Below are 27,584 nucleotides of genomic sequence, written 5' to 3'. Positions count from 1 at the left end.
AGAGGGAACTTGGTGGCAGCCTATAAGTATATCAAGGGTGTAATCAGGGCCTGGAGGAGCATCTGTTCACCAAGGCACCCCAGGGGAAGACAAGAAACTATGGGCACAAACTGATTGAAGATTGCTTCAGGTTGGACATAAGGAGAAACTTCTTGACAATTCGAGTGCTGAGGGTCTGGAAGACTCTCCCCAGAGGTGGTACAGTCACCTACCCTGGAGATCTTTAAAAAATTACTTGAAGCCCACCTTGGTAGGGTCATCTGTGAGGTCCCTTCCAGCTACTAACATCTATGAATCTATGCAATTCATGCAGTATGCTGGGATTTGCAAAAAAACAGCTCTAACCTGAGCCTGTCACCCATTCAAGCTGATGGGAGGAGGCAACTGTTCCTGTCTCAACTGCTCCCTGACTCGTGAAGCTCACATGAGAGTAACAGCTCCTGGCAGGGCAGATACAGGGAGGGAAGAAGGTTTACCCTCTCAGCTAAGCCTGTCCACACATGCAGTGAGCAGGGGGCTGCTGGGTGTCCCAGCTGAGCGCACTAAGAGAGCAGAGGCAGTACCTGCCCCTGGTTGAACTAGCCCCTCTGGCTGCTTATGCAGGAGAAGGAAGTAGTACAATGATGCCTCCTTGGCATGACACGTTTTATACATGGTTTTAGTGCTAAAAATATATTCTATCCTTTTACCCACACAGTAGGGTTTCTGTTGGCTGTCAAAGGTCACGCATCTTCCCAGGACACATCTGCAAAGTGGTCCTTGCAACCTCACACCCAGATCCATTTATCACTGCTGGCCAGTTCTGATCTGTCGCCTATGCTTAGTGTCAGGCCAGTTGTGTCTTGTCTCTCATGTTTTATGGGGTTATGAAAGTGTTTTCTCACCACCTTTCGAATCCTTTGTCATTTCTCATCAGCGACAATAAGTGTTTTTTCATTCCTTTTTCTTTTTGAGGCAGGAATAGAAAGCATGAGAGTTTCCGTTTCCCCATCAAGTTGCTGAACAGACATTTCTCTGGCATGTTTGCGCTATGCTTTGTCTCCTCCTCTCTGCTTCTAATTTAGTCAGTAATTCTGCTCGTGTTAAAAGTTCACCTCAGTTGTGGACATTTATTTCTGCTGATGTATACTCCTAGCATGAAGTGTCTGTGTAGGAAATGAACAGGCTAGATTGTTTTTGACACCGTCCTTTTGACACTTTTTAGTTTGGTTTCGTGAGCTGAGTGGGTGGGTGGGTGAAAAGTATTAGGCTCTGGTTACAAGCTTAACGTTCTTTCTGGGACATTATTTTTGTCTTTTGGGAGATGGTTTTACTCTCTAGTAAATCTGGTCTTTTGGATGGATCTTGAGAACTTTATTTTTTTTAGAACGACCAAGTTGTATCTCACCTTGAGTACACAACTGCCGCAGGAGTGAGTTTTCTCAGCCACTAACTCACAAGATGGGTTGTGGGGATTTTTCTTTTTTTCTGCCCTTACCTTAATCAGGTGCTCTGAACAAATTCAGAGTATTCAAGAGTCAAAATTTCTACTCATTTAACAGGCTGCTGATATCACAGAAACTTACTAGTTTCCCCATTTTGCTGGAGGACTTCTTGGAAATCTGAACATGTCAAGACCTGATATTTCTCATTAAAAGAAAACTCGTCAGGAAAAGTTGTCGCGCCTTTTTTTGCTGTTGTGCAAAACAGCAAAGGGCCTAGACCAGGGGTTGGCAACCCCCAGCACGTGTACCAGAGCATGGCATGCGAGGCCATGTTGTCTGCATGTCACAACTTGCCTCGACTCTGAGCAGCTGCTACTGGCCACGCAGCCCGGGTTGCTCACAGCAGGTGGCAGGGAGGCTGCGAGCCCTGCTGCGAACAGCCCAGGCTCCATGGCAGGCAGCTGCTGCTAGCCACGCAGCTTGGGCTACTCACAAAAGGCAGCGGGCAGGCAGCAAACTGCTGCACTGAGGTCTGTGGAGCCCTGGCCCAGCTCACTGCTGGCAGCAGGTGCACATATACCTCTAGGTGGACAGTGGGGGTGGGGGGCATGGCTGTGCTGCCAAAACAAGGACTGGGCCCCTCGTGGCTTCCCCACCATCCGCCCCTAGCATGCAGCATCTTATAAGTCAAGGCTAGAGTGTTTTTGGCACTCCAACCAAAAAACGCTGCCAATCCCCGGCCCAGCCACGCTTTTCTTTGCATCTTAGTCCTGACCTTGCAGAGAACCACATTGCTGAAATCAGCAAAAAAACTGCATGCGCAAGGGTCGCTCTTACCGGGCTCAGCCCAGCAGCATCAGGACTATAAGTACTTTGCAGGCAGGCCAGAAGGAATATGTCTCTCCAAATACACGGCAGTGTTAACTCTGTAGCATCACCTTCTTTTCGTCTGAAGTTCTGATCTGTAATTCTGCACCATGCCGGGGTAAGACTAGGGCAGGTTAGACAGAGCCGTGTGAAAGCTCTGTGGCACATTGCAGCATTCAGCCGCCCCATCTTTTTCCCAGCTGCTGCTAATCTGACTCCCTTAAAACACTGTTATTTTCTCCTCTCTCCACCTTTTGGCCTGTAGTTCCCACACCTACTAGTCTAGCTTATTTCTTGCTCCTCAACTCCTCCACTAGTCTCTTTTCAGCATTTCTTTTCTCTCCCCTACCGCCCTGGGTTGCAGATCCTCCTTATGCGAAGCCGAAGGCCAGACGCAGCTACTAAGATCCTCTGCAGCTATAGGGAACAAACCTGACATCCCTTTCTTTTTGAATCGGAGACAAGGGGAAACATGCGCACACCGGGAAAGGAACCAAGCAAGCAGCTGCGTGCCAAGAATGAGCTGAGTGTTTCCAGAGGTCCGGCAGCAGCAGCTGAAAACCATCAGAGATTAGAAACGGGTTGGTTCAGCTTCACAACACAAGAACAGTGCGTAAGAACCAATAAGGAGCTATGCCAGTTGTACACAGACCCAGCCCTAACGCAGGACATCAGAGCAGACGGCAGCGCCTGGGCCACGTGGAAAGATCAGAAGTGATCTGGACACCGAGGAAGCACTCCTCGGAGTCCCAGAGGGGAGAAGGGCGCCTGGATAACCAGGAGAAGATGGATGAGCGACGTGGCGTCAGACCTATAGACATCAATGGCGGATGAAGGCACACAGGAGACCAGACGGAGCTGAGGATGATAGCGGCGGCAGACGGGGGCCTATTGAACTACACTCCTGTGACGACCACTGTTCGTTGTCCTGCCGGGATCGGGGGCTGTCTGCACCCCCGGGAGGCCTGGAAGCACGTTTTTGCAAGAGCCAAGCAGACCTTTTCCATCGGGGGACGACTCCAGGTGCAGGGGGCAGTTGGCAGAGACCCCGTCTGTCGTGATTCTCACTAGATGGGGCAAATGAGGCAGCAGGTTCAGAGGATCCTGCCCCCAGGGGCAAAAACACCTCCGCCTGGAGCAGGGGCGCCTCCACCCCGGCCCACAGGCTGGAGCCAGCGCAGGGGACTCCAGACACGGCAACAGGGGGCCACAGCAGTGAAGCACCCAAGCCCCAAGCGGCTGGACTGGCCCTGGGGTGCTGCCATAGTGGGATCGGGGCCACAGACTGGATCTGGCTGGGAGGAGCTGGGACTGAGGGTCAGGCCCTGCCCTGGGGCCACGGGGGGGCGGGGTCTGTGGGGGGGGTGAGGGGGAACACACTCCCGGAACTCCACGAGAGGCGCGTGTCCGAGAAGGAGGAGGCCCCACCCCCCGGCACCCACGTGTTTAGGGGCGGAGCCCGCTGGAGTCCTGGGGGCGGGGCTCTGGCTGCCTTTTGAAATACGTCATCGCTCCCTCCAGCCAATGACAGTGCGGGGCGGGCCTGGGCACCATGGTAACCCAACCGCCAATGACGGACGGCGTGTTGGGGGGGAGGGCTGAGCCTGCTAGGGACCCTGTCAGCCAATGGCAAGCCGGGTGCCGCGCGGCCGGCGCTGCGTGAGCAGGAGGTAGCCAATAAGCGCCAGCGCCCGCCTGTGGGCGGGGCCCTCCGGAGTCTGCTCTCCCCCAATAGCGGCACAGGGGCGGGTTCCTGGCTCCTTTGTGGGCCCAGACGAGAAGATGGCGGGCGTGCAGAGGCGGAGCGTGGGGTTACGGTTGGCCCCGCCCTGCCTCTGAGGCGCGGAGCGGGTGGCGAGGCGGGAGCGCGGCTCCGGGCGCCGGTGGTAAGGCGGTGAGTAGGGCCAGGCCGGGCGGGGCGCGGGGCCGGGGTGGAGCCGCCCCCGAGCAGCGAAGCGGAGGGGCCCGGCTGGGCGGCTGCGCCGGAGTCAAAATGGCGGCGCGTCCCGCTCCCCGGGGTCCCGCAGAGGTGGCTCGGCCTGGCCCTTCCCCAGCGCCCTGCCCGGCGGGGCACCCCCCGTGCACGGGAGCCGGGTCGGACCTCGCATTATACTGTGCGTGCGTGTGCGTGTATGTATGTATACTTGTACGTGCCCTGAGTGTGCTGATGCGCACGCACGTGTGTGTGTGTGTGTGTGTGTGTATATGTATATGGATGCATACGCGGGCGTCTGGATGTATACGTGCGTGGTGTGTGTGGGTGTATATGTGCACTGCACACACGTGGGTGGGGGTGTACGTGTGCAAGTGTGTGCATGCCTGTGCACAGGTGTATGGATGTATGTATGCCCTTATGTGTGTGGGTGGATATGTGTGCGTGTGAATATGTGTGTGGATATATACATGTATATAGCTACCTCCTCACTTAACGTCGTAGTTACCGTCTTGAAAAATGCGACTTTACGTGAAATGACGTTAAACGAATCCAGTTGCGTCACAGTAGCGGCGGGCCAACAATTATAACTAAATGTTGCGTGACTTTAAATGCGTGTGTTCTCTAATAGATCAGTGACGTAATAACGAAACATTAACCTGGATGACATTAAGTGAGGAGAACCTGCACACTCGCGCACCATATATACGTGTGTGCACACATGTGCATAGCTAGGTATTACATACACGCCTGCACGTGTGCGGTGGGGCACAGCCCTCTGCAGGAGGGACAGCCTTTCAGAAGGGATTTCTGTTTGCCATTTATTGCTAGCTCCTGTGGCCTCATTTTTGTTACAAGGTCACCTCATGCCCATGACTGGCCAGGAATTGGGTTTCAGTTTCAGGAAACATAAAAGGCTGCTTCTTGTTGTTGTTGTTGTTGTTGTTATGAAAATGAATTAACTCAGTGAATGCACCATCCCCATGCTACTCGTGGCAAGGTATTCTAGAAATCTTCAGGTATCCGTGCCCTGTGCGCTTCCTTGTTATCAAGTTATCTAGGAGACTGGTGGCAGGGTAATGAGAAGTGATTAGTTCTGGGAATCTGAAGGAGGCCAGTGCACCTTGTAGAATAACAGAATCAAGGATGCATCCCTTTTATGAGCAGCTGCTCGCTTCGACAGAGGCTGTGGAAGGACATGCGGTACCGTAACAGGTGGAGAGAGTTTGAACCGGCAAGAACAGCTTCAGTATGAGGAGGGGCTGAAAAGACTTGAAAGCCTTAGCTAGGAAAAGAGATTGTTCAGCAGGGATGGGACAGAGCTCTCTAAAATTGTGAATGGTGTGGGAAAAGGGAATAGGGAACGTCTGATTGCTTGCTCTGTCTCATGACATGAGAAATAAGCGGCACCCAACTCAATTGAGTGCAAGTTTTAAACAGATGCAAATTATTTTATTTTTTTAATACGACACATGCTTGTGAAACTCTTTGCCACAGGACATTTGAGGAAGCCGGTGACATAATGAGATCCAGAAAGGGTTTAGATAAATTTTATGGAAAGCATTAGTCTGTTACAGCCTATTAAATACAATAGTCAGGGATATCATCTTTGGATCAGAACATCCCTGGAGTTAGGATTGCTGCTAGCTGGAAGGATGTGATGAAATGGACTGTTTTGTACATAATGTATCTTATGCTCTTTCCTCTGAAGTTTCTGCTGCTTGCAGCTGTTGGGGACAGGATACCGGGCTAGATGGACTTTTGGTCTGATGCAGTATGTCGGTTCTTATTGTTCTTGTGACTCCTGGTTCTCACAGTAAGTGGATCAAAGAAGAGGAGGCTGTTCTTCCTCCTCCCTCTGAGCAAGAGCAAATGTTACTTTAAATTATTGTGGGAGACGATCTCAAACAGCCAAGATAGCAACAATCTAGTCTTCCTGTTACTATCTGCATTTCTTGCCTATCTGATGAAACAGCAGAGAAACCTGTTTTATATTTAAATGATTGGGTGTTAGCATTAACACTCGTATGTAGCATTTAAAAATACAGCAAGGCATTGGTTTATATTTGCAAAGTTTTCTTTGCAGGTCCTAAGGACCAGAAGAAATTATTGAAGAGAACTTAGTTTCTGCATCATAATTGTGTAGCAATGAGTGGAGTCACAAACAAATTTCATTACCAGGGACTTCTACTTTAATTCCAAGTGGTCTCATTTGTTCTAGGCACAGATGTGGGTTTTCCATCCCACATCTCTGGTTCTAGGAAACAGTGTTTTTAGGGCAGGGTTGGGTCGCTCCCAGCATGGGTGCCAGAGTGTGGCTCGCAAAAGCATTTGCTCGGCACTCGCACTTTGGAGCAGACAGCAGGGAAGGGGCCTGGGCTGTGCTGCTACAACAAGGATCAAGCACATTATGACTCCATCACAGTCTGCCCCTGGCATGCCAACATCTTGTATGTCAAGGTTGCGGTGTTTTTGGCACTCTGCCCGAAAACAGTGCTGACCACTGGCTTAGGGGGTTTTTTTCCTGCTCTACAGAAAAATCCAGAACTGTAGAGTCGCATGCATTGGGCTCCTGCATTGGGTACCTGTTTCCTTCCCTCTCCATATTACTAAAGTTCATCTCCATAGTTACCACTGTCTCCTTTAGTTTCTAGATCTAATAAGGAGTCCTGCTCATGTTTGCTTATTATTGAGGCTTCCTTCTGTTCAGCAAGCCCTTTCATGTCAGTTTAATGTTTAGACGCTGACTCTCCATGTTGGAGAGAAAAGCATGCATTCATTCCCAAAATGATCAGAGATCTTGGTTCCATATTTTCAGATCTTTAGCATCTCTAACACTTATAAACAGCAAGCAACTAAACAGGAATAAGAAGTTTTTGATTGCGTTTTAAGAATACTTGGCCAGTCTCAGGCTGCTGTACATGCTGTATAGGTTCTCCAGGAAATTGCTTGTAGTGTGTGCAATTGGTAGAAATGCAGCTAGTCAGAAAATGTTTATCACTCCCATGGAATATTTAGAAATTTCGGGGCTGAGTTTGGAAATTTCAGTTCTGAAATGCTGCTTTGATGATACATGAGAGCTATAGTTTGCTCCTTCATGCTCCAGTTCCCAAAGCCACTTGGACTACATCTCCCATGATGCAGTATTGTCCACCATTTGCCTTCATCAGTAGGGAGGAAAAGATTAGTTGCATTACTGAAATGCATCTGTGATGCCTCACTAGGGAGCCTAGCCAATATGAGGGTGGGAGTTTGAGTTAATCGTCTGGTAGCATTTCAGAACACTCGGGGTTTGGGCAAGAATATTTTCTTGTTTGGGTGTTCTGGTTTTTTGGCATACATATTCAATTTCCTAGAGAAGGCAAATACAGAAAGTTTCCTTTTAGCCCAGTGGTACTCAATCTGCCTGCTCTCATGGGATGAGTTGTGTGGGTCCAGTCCACAGACACACCAACCCAGCCCCACACATGGCCTGACCCACCATGTCAGACACAGCTGCAGAGTGACTCCACATGCCAGCGCAATCTAAGACGCAAGGACCACATCATGTGGCCCACAGGGTTTCCCACAGTTCCAGTAATTTGGCAGCGTGGGCATGGCAATTAACACTGTCACTGCTTCCCCACCACCACATTTCCAGACGCTTGGGGTGGCCCACAGGTTAAATGGTGCAGTTCTGTGAGCTGGAGGTTGAACACCAACCATTGTTTTAGCCAGACAGTTTTCTGTCAAATTGTTTTAAAGGAAAATGTTGCCTAGCCTTGGTGAAAAGCAAATGAAGGGTTAAACTCTAAACTAGTTTCTTTGTTACTGCCTTTCTAGTTACTGTCTGTATCAGGTATGTCACTGAGCTGGTTCCCTGAATGTCTTCTGGAGTACAGATTTTTCTCCTGCCTGCTGCCGTCCCGTCCCCCCCATATATATATATAAATTAACCCTTCCCCCGCCCCCGATTCAAAGTGCCAGAAATCAAATATGTATCAGTTTGCTTAGATAGCTGTTCAGCTTTTTTCCCTGAAGTTTGTTTTGAAAGTGTCTCTCTCTCTTTCTCCCTCTTTTTAACAAGAAAAAAGCATGTTTCTCCTCTGCTTGTTATTGGTTAGATCTATTGGCTTGCAAAGCAAATCTTAGTCATAACATTTCCTATCTACCCCGAAGGAAAACAGCCCCCTTCCCTTGTTTTTACAACCTATTATTTAATTTGTTTTATATAATGTTTTTTGTAGGCTGAGAAAAGTGAAAAAAATCAGCCATGTTTTTCATTTTATCTTGAAGATGTGCCTTTTTCCCCCGTTTATGTAAGTTTTTACATGCTATCAAATTCCTGTGCTTTTTAAACATTTTGTTTATTTTAAAATGGCTGAGGACCAGGGAAGCAAAGGGATGGATGGATGGCCTTGTCATTGGGGCATTAGTTGTGGACTTCGGATATTCTAGGTACTGTCATGTGCTGTCAGTGTGACCTGGGGCAAGTGCCTTTGCACCCCTTACCTAAATGTAAATTGGGGGAAATAGTACTTTCTGGTGTCCCAAGGTCATTGTAAGGATAATTACATTCCAGATTGTGAGGTTCTTGGATGTACCAGAAATTTAAACTGGGATATTGAGTTTTGGTGTTCGTCTCCTGCATCTGACTGATTTCTTGCCTCCTGCTGTCTGGTAGGTGGTGCTGTAACATTTGCTGTATGGACTCTTGTTCTGTAGCATGGGAGAAGAGGAAGGACTACGCCAAGCACAGTTGCTGGTATGTGATTTTTCCCTCCTTAAGTGACAATTCGACAGAAATTGAACAGCCAGGCACTATTTTATGACGTAAGCTATCAATCTGAAGGAGAAACAAAAAAAAGTAAAACATTAGGGGGGAATCCTAGAAAAAACTGATCTGAATGATAACGATTCATCATTTAAGTTTATCACGGTTTGTATTTGTTCCCGTTTTTTAATTCTCATATAGAGCACATTAAGGTAGAGTGAGATTTTTTCCAGTGTTTGTTATTCCACATACTCTTTCTTATGGTGTTTTCCAGATACCATCTGTTTGAAAACCAACCTATGGGCAGTAAGGGCCTTATTTCTTATAATAATAATAATCCTCAAATATATAAAGCAAGAAAGACAAAAGAGTTAAGGTTTGCATACAAGCTTTCTGAAAGTTTACAGTCCCACATACAAGGGTCTGCATGAGGTCCATGGCTGTAATAGAAAATATTTTCTTCAGTGCAGTAGGTTACAGCGAAGTGCCAGAGACATGAAGTGTTGATGTAAGTACTCATGATCTGAAAGAGGTGTTAACAGGCCAGTGTTGCATTGTTTTTTACTAAATATGAAAAAAAAAATGCCTTGGATTTGTCTAGAGCAGTGATTCCCAGGCCTTCCTGGCCCATTGGCAACAAGTAAACTGAGCAGGTATGCTCTGCAGGTTATATCATGCATTGCTCTCTCCCTGTCAACCTAAAGAAACACGTATATAGAATGTAAAATTTCTTGTGGCCATGTGTCCCAGTTGAGGGTCACTGACCTAAACAGCAAAAGAACTTGAGAGGCTCTTAAAACTGCCACCTTACCATGTAGTTTTTAAGTCGATGAAGATGGTTGTTTAGCACGTAAGGAGGAACAGATTAGTCATAAATTGGTGGAATTCTGACTAACTAACCACTCATAAAAGGACACGGGGGAGGAAGGCTCCTTCAGAACTTTATGCTCAATGTCCAATGGCAATCAGAAGAAATGCTGAGGTTGGGGTTTACTCACGGAAGTAGAGAATATTATTGTAAAGGTCGTTGTAAAAATGATTCTGCGATTTTTAACTTGTTTGGTTCACTTGCCTCCATCTTGGGGGGGAAAACAAAACAACAGATGTATCAAGGAGGCAAATATTTTTATGCAAGGAGATTTAAAACAGCATTTCTCAACCTGTGGGTCATGACCTAAAAGTGGGTCACAAGAGTATATGAAAGGGTTGCAGACAATCACAGAAAAACTTGGAAAAGCCATAGTTTTTTCCTTTTAAAGGAGGAAAACATGGGAAGTGATGGGTTTCCTCTTGCAGGCTGGCAGAGTTCCAGTTTGCCAGGGGCTGTTTGGGGCTGGGGGAAATGGGAGGAGGGTCATCAGGCAGAGAGGGTACCACCTGACGTGCATGCACACACATACCCATGGCAGCTAGGCAGCATAGAGAGCAGCTCCCTGCCGGTAAGTCTATCGTGGGGCATAGACAAGGCGTTTGTGGGGGGGGGCACAGATGATACGTTGGGAGATGCATGGCCCCCTAGATTTGTGCACCCACACCAGGCAATGGGCTGCAGCCTGGCTGGACCAGTACAGGCAGGAGCTGGCTCAGTGGCCAGGACCTGATATATGAGGGCAGAACAGGGTGGTGAGACTGTATAAGGAGTAATGGATGGGGGCGGTGCCATGCTACCCTCAGCTCCACCCACTGCCACCACTCCTCTGAGGCTGCGGCTGTATCCCAGAGAGGAGGTGGGGTGGTGGGCAATCGGAGGGGAGAAGCTGTGGCCAGGCCATGGCAGCAGGGTAGAGCCGTGGCCCAGTGCGCAAGCATCTGGCAGCAGGAAGAGGTGAGGGCAGTGCACCCCATCCCCCACCAGTCCATAGACCTTTATACCTTCCTTAGAAATCTCTTGTCCCACATTGGCTTTAGCTAAAAACATTAAAAAACTGTCATATGAGTTTACAAGTTTCTAACTATTGCTTTGCTTTATTTTCCAAATGAAAGATTCTGAAACTTGTTTGCCATAGTTTTACTTATGATTTCCAACTTATTAGGTCATTCAATTGTGTTAAAGAGCCTCTTTTTTTTTTTTTTTTTTCTTCCCCCCCTCAATAGGACACAATGTTTGTGCGAGGATTAAAAAGAAAATGTTTTGATGGTGAAGAAGATATTGAAGGGACGCTGGCTGGTTTTAAAGCTATTCCTTCATATAATCTTCAGCGACAGTCACTTTTAGATATGTCTTTGGTAAAACTTCAACTATGCCACATGCTTGTTGAGCCTAATCTTTGTCGTTCAGTACTAATAGCCAATACAGTACGGCAAATCCAAGAGGAAATGACTCAAGATGGGACTTGGCAGATGATAAATACACAGAATGCAGGGCACGCTTCCCTAGACCGCTTGGTTTCAACAGATATACTATGTCGTTCATCCAGGGAACAAACTGAGGCAAAGCACAGTCCAGGTTACAGTACCTTCCCTAAAGACTTTGAGGAGACCCAGTCACAAGATAGTTCAGAAATTATGTCAGCTGTTTCTTCAGGACAAGCTCCGAGGAATCTGCAAAGTAACATGTGGGAAATGGAGAGCCCACAAGAAAATAGAGGAAATTTTCAAAAATCATTGGATCAAATATTTGAGACATTAGAGAATAAAAGCCCAAATTCTGTTGAAGATCTGTTTTCAGAGGTTGACAGTTCTTACTATGACCTTGATACAATGTTAACAGGAATGATGAGCAACACCAAAATGGGACACTGTGATGTACTTGAAACATTTCCTTCTCAGACCACCACAAATTCTAACTCTAACTGTAAATCCGATCTTAATGAGCTTGACCACATTGTGGAAATTCTTGTTGAATCTTGAAACCACTACCTGTGCAGCAGAGAGAGAGCTCCTTCAAGGAAGTAGAGGACTTACGGAAACACTTTTCCCAATAGTTTATTCAAGCAAATCTGTACATGTATTTTACAGAAATATATATGAGCACTTCATATTGCAAAATTTTGTTAACTTTTAAAGTTAACGTGCAATTTGTAGTGTGAGAATTCTAGTTTAACTGTTCATTGAACTGTAAGTACATACTGTAAATGTTTTTTTGTTTGGTTTGGTTTGGGTTTTTTTTTTTTTTTTTTTTTTTTAAGTTGGGAGTCCAAGGTTTTCCAGATTGGACTCCCTTGCCCACCTTGTAGCTTTTGAAGAGTGCTTGTTCATTAAGAGTGTTTTCATCATCATCTCCACCCCCTCACCCCAAGTCTAGAAAAATCGAGCGTCATACAGAGTTTGGGTAACCACATTTTTCTTTTACCTCCTGACTTTTGGACTAACACTTCCTATTTTTTAGGACCACCTCATTCCCTCCTTGTCTGCCTCCTTTATTCTACCTGCTGTTGCCCGTGGCTTTCGGAGCAGTGTGCAGTAGTCACCATTATCCTAGCTAGCTGCTTCTGTCTTCTTCCAGCAGTTTTGTTTCTTTAAATATAATTTTAAAGTATTTGTCAACATTTAGATTTTTTCCAGCTATTTTCCTAAAATATATTTTTACTACAGATGTGCTATCAGCTGCTAATTTAGTAACTTTTGATCATAAATATTTGCAGTTGATGTATTTTTGAAAGACTTTCAAGAAGGGATTTGGTTTTTTTTACCATGAGCTACCTTATGTAGCTCAGCAAAGTGTATGTAAATATCAATATACAATTTTATACTTTACATTAAAATGTAAGCGCTGTTTTCATGATTCTGTTTTTATAGAGTAGTACTTTACTAAACTGAGGATGGTACAATGATGCTTTTTATACAACTTATACTTGAGTGTCATTACAGGGAGAGCCCTGATCCAGCTACATGCAATTACATTTAATTCAGTTCAAACCATGTTTTTGTTATCTTCAAACCTAAATTATGTAGGGTTTTTATTTATGTGTATTTATATGTAAATGTCATCAAGTGAATTGTTTATCACTGAAGTCTACCATCAAATATTTGCTTGTGGGAAAACTATCTTGCACTAATTACTATAAAAAGTGTTGCTAGGGGCCTTGAAATATCTACTAGTGTGTTCTAATGTCTTGTCTAAATTAGCATGCTCCACTCTTACCAAGGTTTTGTGGTCAGCTTATTTTTTTGACTAACAAGCGGTATATGGAACATTGAATTGCATTTCCTTTCTTTAAGGATGTTCACACATTCGTTTTAGAGTGTGTAATTCATTTTGTTTCTCATGTCCACTTTTGGAGGTGGATCAAATAACATACATGATTTTACTATAACGTGACTTCTTTTAAAAAAGCTATTTTGTTGCTGGAACCTTTTGACATTGGCTGCCTGGGGAGCAGAGATTGCAGATAGTTAGGTTGTTTCTATGGAAGTGTATCAAGGGACCAACCACATTCTGAAAGGAGTAAACTTTGCATTTAACAAATGTTTTGCCTTCCTGTAGGTGACCTTACCTACTTCACATTTCTCTTTAGGATTCTCAAATCCCTAAGTAGTTAGTTCTAGGTACATTCTGGTTCCTTGCTTCCACAAGTTACCTATAAACAAATAAATGTCTGTCTTTAACTTACTGTTTAAGTGTTTTTGAAACAGCTGGTTGGAAAATAGCATTGCATAATTAAGTTTTCTAAACTTGGTAGATAGCTGCATATTTAACTCCATTATGTGTCAAACTGCAGTTTGTATAAGTGAGATTTTTGTGAACTTTTAAAATATTTTTTGTATTAAACTTGGACATGAAGTGACCTTTATTTGCTTAGCTGTAAAACATTACTTCCATAACTCTAAGCTAATAGCAAGTTTATCTTAAATTAGCAGGGTGACGTACCACATGAAAATGTGCAAGGAAAATGCATATGATGCAGTGAGACTGAAACAAAAAAAAAGTACTGGACAGAATAACAGTGTGACTATTTAGGAATTTCTAAATTAGGAAATTTCATTTCTATACAACACACTCCAGAAGAACTTTTTTTTTTAAAAGCTGGATGAAATGGGGGGAATCTTTCCTTGTAAATGGCAGAAAGTGCTCTCCCATATTTACTCGCATATGAGCACTGTAAGCACTGATTTCCAACAGCTCTTTTTTGGAAAAAGGTGCATGTTTTATATGTGAGAGAATACTGTACTGGATCAGCAAGATAAGAGCCAATGATGCAGTAGGTAATCCTTGGTAAGCAAAATACACCTGTCATCATCTTTCCTTCTCTTTCTCCTCCTGTTATAGGTTTTTGTTTTAAAGACAGTTTAAAAATGTGTTGTCTTGCAATTAGTGTTTACTTGAAGCATCAACAGTGATCTTTTGTAAAATCCAGTGATGCCTTGGTCCTGTCACCCTGGCAGCAGGGGGCAGGACTAGAAGCGGGGAGGGTGCTGCCGATTTTGAGTGCAGGGCACCAGTAGGACTAGGAGGGTGGCTGGCACTGGCAGGGTTAGGGGGCTGTGGATGGGGAGTGAGGGGCACCTGGGAGGTGGGGGGGCTGCAGGTTGGGAGTAACAGGTCATGCTGAAGAAAAGTTTGGGAAGCACTGATTAGTTCAAGTTTTTGTTCAAATTGCATTTCACTTTCATCTTTGGCAGATGGAAATTGTGAATTGGACTAGGGCTAGATTTTTAAGAGTTCATGTTAGTCTGCATCAATTTATGTATGGGAAAGATAAATTGGTTCATGGTGACTTCTGGTCATCTTGGGTCTATCACTGTAGAGACCATGTGCAAGTACACAAATACATCGAAATGTATCATGAGTATACTAAACACTTGGCAGCTGTGTCTTGTAAATTGGAAGAATAAATTGCTCTTCTGGGCAATGGGGTCTGGTTATTAGATTAAAAAATGGAGAATACTGGTTTAACAGCAAGGATACTGTTTAGGGTAGCTAGTGTAAGTTTATGGACTTGTTGAGTTTTTTGACAGACTCTGGAAAATGTTTTGCATGTGCACTGTTGCATGCCTGATGTCCTGGAGCTTGGCTGATATTTGATGATAATGCATGTGGCTAATTCATACAATTACTTATAGCAGTGACAGTTAATCCTGACTCTCTCACTAGTGAGCATTCAGCATTCACTGAAGAGCCCATGCAACGTGTACATTCCTAAATACATTGCAGCAAGCATATTCCAGTTTAAAAGAAAAGGCTCCAGTAAGTTAATGTTAAAAGTGATAAGCCTTGCTAGTGCTTATTGGTGGCAGGAAACATGTACCCAAAAGTATGCAGTAAGATGCGTTTTGAAAATGTTCTTTCCATGCCACAGATGCAAACTTGAGCCACATGTGGCTCAGACATGGTCTGAGCATCATTCTTCTGTGCGTACCCCTTTGGTTTTTGAGTGCTAGTCTTCCCCACAAGTTCCCACCAGGTTATTCTGTTGCATTATTGGTGCGTCTCTTTGACCCTCAGACTAAGCTGGCTTCCATATGCCTATTATATTCCTCCTCTTTTGCTATAAATAGAAACTCCATTCTCTAGCCCATTTGATTATTTCAGTACCAGTTCCAAGAGAAGAGACAGCAGTTAAATACAATCCCTTACAGCAGGGCTTTTCAACCTTTTCAATCAGTGTACCCCCAGTGGCCAAATGTGGAGTTGTGGGGAGGGAGGGCATGGCTGGACGGAGTGGTGGCGGCTACTACGTGAGCTTTCCCTACCCCCTGCATCTGATTTGGGCAGGTGGCACCTGCGTGGCAGTGCAGGATAGTGTGTAGCGATGCTCTGTCGCCACCTATCTACACATACCCCCTAAGGTCTTATCAAGTACCCTTGGGGGTAGGTGTACCCCCAATTGACAACCCCTTCCTTACAGGCTAGTATGGCAAGCTCATGCCCTAGATAGAGGCAGATCAGTTGAAACTTCAGGCTGCACTTAATATATTGCCAACCTAAAAATTTCCCATTGTGGGTGTTAATGACTAGATGCATACAGACACCTGGAGACCCCCAGGTCAAGAATGGTAAACTTTAGAGAAGCTTGGCTTATTCCATATTCAAAAGGAGTAAAAGAGGACTGAACCAGTGGGAGACACCTGTTTGGGCAGGTGTGCTGCTTTGCCTTTGGGTCCCTGTCTTGTACTGCCTGCCCAATCTGCTGCTCTGCTTCTTGTTTCCTGCCCCATTTGTCACTATGCTGCCTGTCCCCTCCTTAGTCTGCCACATATAGGATTTCTATGCCATTTGTGGTATGTGTCGCAGGTTGGCCACCCCTGAACTAAGCTGATCAACCCCAATAGATTTTGCACAGGAGTAAAGCACAGCTGGTTAGACATGTTAATTGCACTTCTCCAAAGAAGACTTCTTCATGCAAATGTGGAAGCTAAGAAGGAACATTCAGGTATTGTAAACACATTTTGTGACATCCCATCATTGTCTTTAGCAGACTCTTGATGAATTCTAGGATTATCTTTTCTCTGTAATATGGCAATCTATATTGTGGCTAAGCCACTAGACAGCTGGTCCAAATGCCAGTGCTTAGCTCTAGCCTCAGCTCAAAGTAAGTCTGAAGACTTTGAAGCAAATAGCTGCAAATATGAAGTTCTTCAGATGAGCTTGACTGTTGCACGCCCTGCTGCATAGTTTTATCCTAATTTTCAGCATTTTCAGGTACTTAGCAAAAGCACAGGAATCCAGACTGAGTTGAACAATGACTTGTATCAAGAAGCGAACAGAAAATGGAGCATAATTGGTCTGGCCTAAAAATGCCTTTCCAGAGATGCAGTGATAGGTTTAGTCAACTGTGACTTGCATTCTTCAAAAGGTTAGTGTTTTATATGGGAATCTTCAAACTTTAAAGGAATTGTTTGTTCTCCAGCTTGTCTACATTGTTTTTGAAGTCAGATGTTTAACAAATGTAAATCAACATTTTAACACTTTTTTGTGTTACAGATAGTTCTGAAGGTACTTGAAAAGTTCCCAATAACTGACGCTTGTGTGCCTTGTGTTTTTAGTAGTAAAACCACAGTGAAAAAGTGCCTGTCTGCCTCTTTACAACTAGACACAATGGAAGAAAAAATTGGTTGAAACAAGATCCGTTATTTGCCTGCATGAAATATAATGCAAAAAGTAACAAAATCAGGAAAACTAGAAGCACAATGTGATGAGGCTTGTAAACAGTGCACAGGATAAAGGCAAGTAAAGACTACTTGGAGCAGCTGAGCAAGAAAGACTGATCAGGACTAGTGACTGACCAGTTTTAGCTGACCCCATTCCAGGGACCAGAAGAGCTACAGGCCAGGAAGTGAGTATCAGTCTGAGCTGGGAATCCAGAAAGTTAGGAGTTCCTTGGGCCTGTAGACTTTGTTTCCTGGACAGATCCTAGTAAAAAGAAGGCTTCTGGAGTGGGTCAGCTTTGTAATCTGGACCAAGGAAATGGTGAAGCAGCTAGAACTGATAACAGTAGAGGCCTATAAGGAACGTTAACAGCATTGGGATCGAAGGACACTGATGAACCAAAGTAGGAAATAGCCTGGGTCTGCAGAAAGAAGGCTGAGCACAAACTATCAGGTTTCGCTTACAAAGCCAAGTAGTGATCCAGACTGGGTTAGGGTGGAACAGGGTCAGCCTAAGTCTCCCTGTCAGTTCAAGAGCCTTTGTAGAGTTATTCATAAATGTATGTTCACATACAGATAGTTGGAGCCTAGACCACGACAGTAGTGGCTAAGAATAAGATGGCTGCGCACAACTAAAAAAATTGCAAGAATGTCCAGAGACTTGAGAGAGAATTACAAGGTATAATTGCCCTATAAAGGGACTGCATCAACTGCTCAGTAGATAGCAGAAAGGAGAACCTAGCTCCCATTCTGCCATACATACATATGCTTCATAGTTTTCAAAGAGGTATTGGCATCTGGAAAAAAAATGCTTTTTTCATAAAGAGAACTTCTATAGTCCTCTCTGCACCCCCACCCCCCAAAGCTCATGAGTGGAATTGTGCAATGTTTGAACGTATGACTGATGATTGTTACTGAGAGAATTTCTTTTTGTCAAAGCCCTAAAGAGTGACTTGGCAACTCATCTGATTTGGTATCAAGTGAACTTTAATAGTAACACTTATACAATATTACAGGTTTCCTCCCTGTAATACAACCTGACAAGTGACTCTGTAGGACTCTCAGCAGTGACTGTCAGGGGTACAGCGCCTTGGATCTTCCACTGGGTGTGTAATGTCTATGGCTTCTCTGTGTTGTCGAGCGGATATTTTTTTTTAAATTAATATATTTCACGTTCCAAGTCAAATTGCCAAATCATATCAATTAAGCAGAACTGAATTGTACTAAAACCGATATTGATTGAGTTCTGCCTGCTCAATCATTCTAAACACCATGTATGGTGCTACAACTGGTGAGCATCTTCCATCCCGGGCTTTCACCCTGGGTCTTCAGGTATTCCCAAATCTATTGGCGGGCATCCTATGTGCAGGCCCAAGCCTGGAGATCTTGGTATTCAGCTGCCCCCACTTGCTCTTGGGCTACAAGAGGCTAAGCAGAGATGCAGCAGCTGTCTTTTTTTTTTTTCTAGGTTCACTGCATGCTCTCACACCTTCCCTTGTGTATTAACCATTTTTTACAACCTTTTCATACCACATTGTCCTATCCCCTGACACTGTGCCAAGCATTCCTTATATAGTGCACTAATTCCCCTGGTACCATGTCAGGCACATTCTTTATAAGGAAACTTGTGCGCACCAATTGGTGCACTAGGTGAGCAAGGCACATCTCCCAGTGCCACAGAAGGCGTTCTGTTCAATTTTATTGTGTAGTTCTGGGAAGTCATGGACTATGGCTAAGAGCCTTTGCACAACTCAGTGTGCCTGCTACAATGATAAAGGTATTAAAGCCTGGCTAAACATTAGGACTTGGTTTTAACACTTTCTGTGATTTAAATAAAATGTGCTAGTTCCATACCAACAAAAATCTCAGTAGCCTGATTCTGTCTCTTCTAAACCTTATTGCAAACCTTCCATCCTATTGTTATTTAGAGGACTTTGCATTTGATGCAAGTGTCTGCTGAAGGAATAAGAGACCCCAACTTAATGGTTCTTTATAGATCAGAAAACAAACTTTCACTAAGATGTCAAGCTACCATTTGTGTGCAGTCCTAGCTCCATAGAAAATGAGGGTTGGAAGGGACCTGAGGAGGTCATGTAGTCCAACCCCCTGCTCAAAGCAGGACCATGACCAGCTAGACCATCCTAGCCAGGTCTACAACCTCTCTGGGTAATCTGTTCTAGTGCTTTACTGCCCTCCTCATAAGAGAGTTTTTCCTAATATTTAATCTAAACTTCCCTTGCTGCAACTTGAGACCATTGCTCCTTGTTCTGTCATCTGCCACCACTGAGAGCAGTCTAGCTTTATCCTCTTTGAACAGCCCCACCTGCTTCAGGTACTTGAAAGTTGCTATTAAATCCCTTCTCAGGCTTCTCTTCTCCAGATTAAATAAACCCAGTTCCCTCAGCCTTTCCTCAAGAGTCATTTGCCCCAGCCCCCTAACAATTTTTGTTGCCTTGCGCTAGACTCTCTCCAATTTGTCCATATCATTTCTGTAGTAGGGGGGTTACTCCAGATGTGGCTTCACCAGTGCTGCATAGAGGGAAAGAATCATTTCCCTCAATCTGCTGCAGTGTTCCTAATAATGGAGTCCTGTATGCTGTTAGCCTTCTGTGCAACAAGGGCACACTGTTGGCTCAGCTTACTGCCCACTGCAACTCCCAGGTCCTTTTCTACAGAGCTGCTGCTTAGTCAGTTGATCCCCAGACTATATCAGTATATGAAATTGTTCTATCCTAAGTGCAGGACTTTACACTTCTCATTGAACCTCCTGGCCACATCCAGACAAGTGCAGCTGTGTATGTGGCACCGCAGACGCACCTGCGGCACCACATACCACACATTCAGCTGTTCTCCACGCTGCGGGGAAGCAGCGCGCAGGGCTTTTTGATATCCAGTGGTCGAAAAAAAGCAGAGCAATGTGCACTCATAGGCAGTGATCACTGCTCAAAAGCAAAACCAGGCTGCCTGGAGAAGTGCTGCAACTGCTGGCCAGGCTCCACACAGCAGAATCACCACTGCTGCAACCCTAGGAGGCCCCCAGGGGCCCAGTGCTGGTCTCAGCTTACCCTACTGCCCCTGGGGTAACTTGCCATGCATCTGAGTGCCTGTGCCACGGACATTCCCCAGGGACAACTAGCTGTGGTGCAAGGTGCAGTCGCTAGTTGTCCCCAGGGAACCAAACATCCACACCGCATATGGATGCAGCCCATGACATTTCTTTTGGTCCAATCCTCCAATTCGTTGAGGTCTCTCTAAATCGGGGACGGCCAATTATTTTGGGCAGAGGGCTGTTTACTGAGTTTTGGCAAGCCATCGAGGGCTGCGTAACAGGCAGCCAGGGGCAGATAAATATTAATTGGGGGGCGGGGGCCGGATAGAATGGCCTGGGGGGCTGCATCAGGCCCCGGGCCACATTTTGCCCACCCCTGCTCTAAATCCCAGCCCTACCCTCCAGCTTATGGACTACTCCCCACAGCAGATGGTGTCATCTGCAAACTTGCATCCCATTTTCTAGCTCGTTGATGAAGACATTGAACAAAACCAGCCCCAGGACCAACCCCTGGGGCACTCCACTTGACAGAGCCTGCCAACTAGACATTGAGCCATTGATTACTACCCTTTGATGATCCATCCAGTTTTCTCTCCACCTTACAGTGCATTCATCCAAACTGTACATCCTTAGCTTGCTTGCAAGAATGTTGCAGGAGACTGTATCAAAAGTCTTGCTAAAGTCAAGTGACACCACATCCACTGCTCTTCCTGTACCCACAGAGCCAGTCATCTCATGCAGCCAGAATGCAATCAGGTTGGTCAGGCAGGACTTTCCTTTTTCATGTCTTTAGGGCAAGGTATTTAGCAGAATTTACAGATTTAATTGGAAGCTGACAGGCTGTGCCATGAACACATCTAGTATGGCCTCAAACTTGCAACCTCTGGGCCATGAACTGGTGCCCAGCCCGGCCCAGCCCAGCCCCTTGTTCCTCTAAAGCCAACAGAAGATACCTGAACCTTAGTCTTGTTCTTTCCTCAGTTAACTCTGATGTCCCTTCCTTAGCTAATGGGCTAGATCTAGCATATGAATGATGTAAGGCATTCCTTAGTTAGGCAAAACTCCCACTGAACTCAATAGGAGCTTTGTTAAGGTGTTGGGAATAAGAATTCCTTGTTTCTACAAGTTGTTTTGCAGTGTTTCAACTGTACATGTGCAGTGTTTGTAAATGTTGATCCTTGATTAATATGAAGGCAGAGAAAGTTCCTCATTGTATGGAAAATTCAAATGAAAAATAATCAAATTCATAAACTAGCAAGAATAGGAGCACTTGCAAAAAACATCGTTTTGAAGACATTGTATACGCTATATTTGATAGCGCCTTTTCAGTGTACGGCTAGCAGGAAAGTGCATGCATAATGGTAAGCATTCAGGCTTTATAATCCATTCAGTATTTTAAACCTAAATTTACTTTGCAGTCATTGGTCACAGGCAAAGTTTTAGACGAATTTCTATTCTAAAGTTAGATTAAACTCTCGAATTTCAGGTTCGGGAAAATCTCAAACAGTACCTTTTTAAAGGAGTGGCAGGTCTGTGGTACTGCAAACTCTTACGTGCAGAAAAGTTTTGAAATTAGTTGTTGAATGCTGAGGCAATTAGAAAAATCACTGAATAGTATAAGGGCTCCATAAAATGCGGAGATAAAATTAATGCTTTAAAAAAAAAAAAGGACAAAATATAGGGATAAATTCACAGTAACACTGGGTATTTTGCAGTGTCAAGTTGAATAGTTTGTTATATCAGAGGTGAGAGCCTCTAAAAGGAATAGTACTTCCTTTACCATGTACAAGTATAGCTGAATGATCTAGATGAGAAAACGCAGTGTTTCACAGTCCAACTTGGAATTAGCAAGGGTGCTTTCTTATACACATAATATGCAGTGTTTGTGCAGTGCACTGTGTTGTCCTTGTAATGTTTAAATTATTAATCATAACTCCACTAAACTAGGAGGAGCAAAGAGAATCTTGTAATTCAAGCAGAAAACTGCATCAAAAGGCCAGATTTTTCTTTTTGGATCGGTCAGGAGCTACTTCTGTGACTCTTGACAGACATATAACATCTCTCTGGCTTGCCTCTTCTAGGTATTGAGACCAAATTAATTTTCCTGTATTGTTCTTTCAGAGCGTCAAATGATTTTTTTTGAAAAAGTCACTTGATGCATAGCTGAAACTTTGTTTTTAAAAGTTACATAATTTGCATGTTCTTTTTCTGTTCACTTCTTGCTTGAAAGAAATACGTACTTTCTAACACTCCTTTAAACGATGGAACTTGTAGCAAAATATAACAATTCTGTCAAATATTGTAGCTATAACACCTTGTAGTATGATCTTGGCACACGTAGTAAAGGTTTTAGGCTTAAATAGTAGTTGTATGGGAGATGACTGGAAAACTTAAATGCTCCAAGAAGTAGTTACTACTTGGTTAGAGGTGTTCTTTCTGCTTACATTCATGAACTGGTGTCTTTCCCAGTACTAAGGTCAAGAGGTTGCTGAAGCTGTTCAGTTGAGTTCCTGATCATTTTGTGTCATCAAAGTTCCTGTGGCATTTGCTGCAAGGACAAAAATGATGCTGTAGTATGGACAGATACCATCTTGATCGAGTACAGTCCAAATGAAAGACTGCATTTGCTCATTGAACATTTCAGTTGCTTTTTAAGTAGTTTAAGATATAGCAGGAAAATTAACTCATTTTCAAAATGTGAACAATGACCCCTTTTGAGACCTGCATTCAAACACGAGCCTTAATAAAGTGCAGTAAATGGATATAAACTGAATATTTCTGATCTGTTTTAAAATAGGTGAGCTACATGTTTATGGTTTATCAGCCATAAAAATTAGTAAGTTAAATTGGTTTCCACTTTTTTAGCGTATTACTTGATCTGCAATGATTTTTGTCACTTTTTCTTGCTTGTTGGACGTGTTATATAATGATCTGTGAAATCTGCCTTCCACGGTAGCTGCTTCTAAAAGCTGCTGTTGATGTTAGATGACAGACTTATGTCATAAACTACGTGTATCAGCTTTTGTCTTGCGTTTGTTCATTAAACAGGGTTGTGTTAATGATTCTCATAGATCTGTCACAGCATGCATAGACTCTCGTCAACCTTCGCTTAAAACATCAGCACTCATTTACAGCAGTTGCAAAAGAAAACCAGGTTTAAAAATATAAATAAAATATAGCCTATAATCTAGTCAGGTATATAAGAGTAATTACTCAATGCATCACAAAGTACAGGCCTGCTATCGTGTCTTACAGTGATGGCAGAAAACAGTGTTGAGCACCAGGAAATATATTATTTGAAGTAATGTCCTACCTGTCCCAAGAGGTATGAATAAAGACCAATGTCAACAGTGCATATTTCTCTGGAAGATTGTCTTAATTTTGGCCAAACAGAAAACCCAACTTCCATAATAGTTAAACATTTGGCAAGTTACAATATTCTCAACCCACAGTTGATTAATACCACTGAAAAGATTACTGTACGCTAGCTACCCCCTAATAAGTCAATTCCACATCTAACCTAAAAAAAGGGATTCATATATCTTTATTGCTAATTTTTTTCAAAGAGGATCTGCAGCATATGGTAGAGGTCTGTCCTGGTAACACTTGTAGCTATCTTTAACTGTCTTGTTCAGTCTGGTACCTATTCATCTGAGAAGCCAGTTTCTTCTATGTGCGCCCAAACGTGTGGTGGGAAGGGAAACCGTCTGGATGAGAAACGCAGCCCCCCTCCTCAAAGCTGCCACCAGTCCCTCGGCATAAACTCCATGCAGCAGATGGACTGTGGGGGTGGCGGAGTCACCGAACAGCCATTCTTAGTGCAACGTTCCTCTCGAATACGGCTCGAGTAGTGTGTCAAAAAGGATTCATTATTGCTTCTTGCAGCAGCATTCGCTCCCCTTCTGTGCACTGTGACCCCCCAGCAGCAGGGTCAGAGCACAGCTGTGGCTGGGAAGCCAGTGGCAGCATGCTGTGGAGGAGGGTAAGAGGAGCTTGGAGAGAGGATCCTTCTGCCAGAGGAGAGAGTTTAATTTCAAGAGAGGCTTTTGCTGAGTTAGACCACAGTTTTCCCTGCCTCTTTGGCCTCTGCCCTTCTTTCAGTCGGTAGCCTCTGCCCCCACCTCACTGCCACCCATCTTGAGATGCAGGAGACAGACTGACTCCATCTGAAGAGTGGGTCTTGAGAATCCCTTGACTTATCCTTAGCTGTTCACTAATGTGTCATAAATAGTGATTCTGGTCTTTAGCCAATAGTCTCTTTATTCCTGGTTAATATTGGTGGAGCGAGTTTAAAGAAAAAAACTTCTGGTTTTTACTAGAACTGAGTTAGCTTACAACAAATAACTTACTTGAACTCAGCCTGTGTTTTCTGCTCTTGGGATGTTTGTCAAAAACCTCTATCTGCTCAAATTAGGCAAGAAAAGTTTTGGGGAAGGGTCTTTTTTAGGTTTCTGCAGGTCTGTCAATTTAAGCTGAACATTGGTTCACTGGGAATCTTGGTTGCTTCTCTCTGACTTGTCAGGTAAATCAGATTTCAGCAAGACTCCAAAAGAATCTCTACAAATATTTGCATGTGAAATTTTGAAATGTGCTTTGTGCAAAAAGTTTTGTGCCAATGTAACTTGATTGCACGAATGCTTGTGAAAAGCAAATGTGAGAGATTCAAGCATGGCCAAAGAAAATTTGTCTTAAATAGTCAGATGATTTTATTTTTACGGCCTCCTTTTGCAACCTTTGCCCAATTGTTGCTTTAGCATAGGTGAAAAATGTATGTCTTATTTGGCTGCTGTCACTGAAAAAAAAGAGAAGAAAAAATTGCTAATGCCTGTGGGCTGATATCTTTGCCACTCACTGCACTACAACAGTGGTTCTCAACTTCTGTAGACTCAAGGCGCCTCTTAGACAATGCCACCCCTTACTTTTCACTCTGTTTTTGACTATGAAAAAATAAGAGCTCATAGTGGGTCCGAATGCTTCTAACACTATGTACTCAAATATGAACCCTCTAGGGCTAGGGACAGACATTACACATAAACTGGTTTAAGTGGTCTGAAATTGGTTTAAACCTGAAATAGAACAGATGTTCAATGCACATAAACCAGTTTGAAAATGGCTGAAACTGGTTTGAGATGGACCTGGTTGAATGTAGTATCAGACTCAACTGATTTGGTTCAAGCCAGTTTATGCAACGTCTGCCCCAGACTCCTTCCTGGTTTAAGTTAAATGAGTTCTCCAGCATCCCGCCATGCTCTCTGGGCTGGCCCCTCCCCTCTGTTTCCTGGCTGCCCCTCTGGCAGAAACTGCTCCTACACTGGTGTCTTCCTGGCTTCCTCCTGCTCCACCCTCCCCCTCCCCACTCCTGCTGAAGCAGGGATTCCCCCTCCCTTCAGCCTTACACAGACACCTCTCAGCATTAGCTAGCAGACTACGTGTTAGCTATGGTCTATGATGCGGGAGACAGGACAAAGGCAGGACTGTGTTGGCTTAGGGCTTTTTGGAGCTAATCAACAAGTAGCTGGTAATGTTCCTCCTTCCTTCCTTGGAAAACGTTGTTTAAGAAGAGGAATTAATGAGACAAGTTTTTGTTTTCTTAATTGGTGGATAAACGCTGTGCTGGAAGTGCTGCCAGCACTTCTCAGGGAGGGCACCTGCTGATGCTCCCTACTCCCCAACTGGCAAGGACCAATTTTAGAGGGGGGGGATGTGCCCCCTTGTGTCACCTATGGTCTATCCACCTCCAAATTGGTTCAAGCATTGCAGGTTAGACTAACCTGCAAAGATTCAATCAATTAAGGCTCAGACTTTTTGAACGTCTGTCCCTAGCTCTGGTCTATTATGTGAAGCATGCCCGCGTACCTAACAGGTCTAACGTTGCACGGAACCCTGTGGCTGTCCTGAAAGGATCCCAAGACACCCAAGGGTGCTGTGACAGCTCAGCTGAGAACCATTATGCTAGAAGCCAATGCCATAGCAACAAAGTTTGGCACCTGGGGCAAAGCCTGCAGTGGCAGCCTGCCCTCACCCCACACACATGCCCCCCCATGCTTGCTCGGGAGTGCACACAGTAGTGGGAGCTGCCCTACCCCCATCCCCACACTCCCCCAAACAAGCTTCTCGCAGCTCCATCCCATGCCCCGTCCCAGCTGGGCAATGCCTGTTGGCACCCCTTTGCTTTGGCACCCAGGGTGGTCACCCTGTTGCCCCCCAACCCCACTTTGCTACAGCACTGCTAGAAGCTGTGCTTAAGGTGCGCCTCACTTCTCCATTTTCCTGATATGAGAAGAGAATTGGTGGAAACACAGGAGTCTTGGGTAGAGGCGCAGTGTCTTAGACAAGGCAAGGTGGCAACTATGATAAAGTAAAGCAATGACTATAAAAATGCAGCAGAAAGCAGTGGTGGGAGAAGCAGTGGTCAAATTTTGGATTTTTAAGTGACAGGTGAGTGCTGCTTTCCTACTTCTGTCCATTTGCCAGAAGGGCTTGCAGCCCAACTTGCCAGCAGAAACAGACATCACCTGATGTCTCATTTGTGCCACCCATCAGGGCAAGGAAAGGCAAATCAGTGGGGCAACAAAACATGGTAGTAGTAAAGCAGCACGGTCTGTGGCAGATGTCTGACTGTTTGCTCTATGGTAGGTGAATACAGGCAGCCTGAGCTGCTCGCGCTCTCCCGCCATCCCAGCTACGTGGTTTGGGGCCCTGAAACCCCTAGAGCAGCGTTTCTCAACCTGCGGCTCGTGACCCAGCAGTGGATCGCTAGAATATATGAAATGGTAGCGAACAAAATACGTGTAAAACCCTGGGTTTTCTCTTGCAGGCTGGCAGAGTTCCAGCCTACAAGGGCTGCGTGCAGCCCCCCTGTGCGCCCCCCACACACCCCTGCCCCATACACTGGGGTCTGGGGGCAGTGCGCTGGGAGTGACGGCCCCGCCAGGGTCAAGGGGCTGTTTTCTACTTACACTATTTACCAGCCTGTCATTGACGTTTACAAATGGGTCCTGCTACAAGAGGTTGAAGAGGCTGAGAACCACTGCCCTAGCACAGCCACTTTCCCAGCTTAGGGGTACCCTGGGGAAGCTGAGTGCTCTTTCCTTACCGGGGGGTCGGGACACTTGGCTGGGTTGATGTAGTTGGGGGGGGGGCACCCTAGGACGATGGGCACGTGGAAAGTTTGGGGCAGACGAGGTGCTTTGGGTCAACGTGGCATCCTCTATGAGATCGACTAGTTGGGAAACCAGCTCTTTGCAAGCTTTGGGGCACAAATGCCCTTGTCCCGGCACAGGGCGGCCCAGTCGGTCTAATACCGGAGACTTTTCCCATCTTGAACCACCTATGCTTTCCCCAGAGCCTGCCCAAGGGACTTTGCTCCCCAAAATTTGCCCAGCCGGTCTAATAAAAGGGATCGTTTGGGACCCAAGAGTTCTAGTTGCTGGTCTGCCTAATAAAACAGGCCGCCCCGCCCCGGAGGAAATCAAACCCCGGCGGCCAGGACCAGCCGGGACCACCCCAGCCCAGTCCGTCCCGCGGGGG

At 45.1% G+C, this 27,584-nt stretch overlaps 1 protein-coding gene and 1 long non-coding RNA gene across 2 annotated transcripts; one reads left to right on the top strand and one right to left on the bottom strand.

Annotated features, from left to right (window-relative positions):
- Positions 1-4,051: 4,051 nt before the first annotated feature.
- CDCA4 (cell division cycle associated 4) lies at positions 4,052-12,061 on the top strand. Its single transcript, XM_019550813.1, has 3 exons — positions 4,052-4,185; positions 8,888-8,968; positions 11,072-12,061. The coding sequence occupies exons 2-3, from the start codon at positions 8,930-8,932 to the stop codon at positions 11,825-11,827; spliced, it is 795 nt and encodes a 264-aa protein (XP_019406358.1). The 5' UTR covers positions 4,052-4,185; positions 8,888-8,929; the 3' UTR covers positions 11,828-12,061.
- Positions 12,062-21,714: 9,653 nt separating this feature from the next.
- Positions 21,715-24,318, bottom strand: LOC109320635. Its single transcript, XR_002103830.1, has 2 exons — positions 23,698-24,318; positions 21,715-22,602 (listed from the first exon to the last, which is right to left on the bottom strand). It is a non-coding gene; the product is annotated as an uncharacterized LOC109320635 (long non-coding RNA).
- Between the last annotated feature and the right edge of the window lie 3,266 nt (positions 24,319-27,584).

Source organism: Crocodylus porosus, unplaced genomic scaffold (assembly GCF_001723895.1).
Source record: "Crocodylus porosus isolate Cpor-Errol unplaced genomic scaffold, CroPor_comp1, whole genome shotgun sequence".
Classification (NCBI taxonomy): domain Eukaryota; kingdom Metazoa; phylum Chordata; order Crocodylia; family Crocodylidae; genus Crocodylus; species Crocodylus porosus.
Note: the sequence above shows the minus strand (reverse complement) of the source record. Positions and strands in the feature narration are given on the sequence as shown.

Excerpts from the sequence above, each read along its gene's own strand:
- CDCA4 (XM_019550813.1), top strand. The coding sequence starts at position 8,930 with ATGGGAGAAGAGGAAGGACTACGCCAAGCACAGTTGCTG. Across the intron at positions 8,969-11,071 it reads TACGCCAAGCACAGTTGCTG|GACACAATGTTTGTGCGAGG; the intron begins GTATGTGATTTT and ends CCCCCTCAATAG.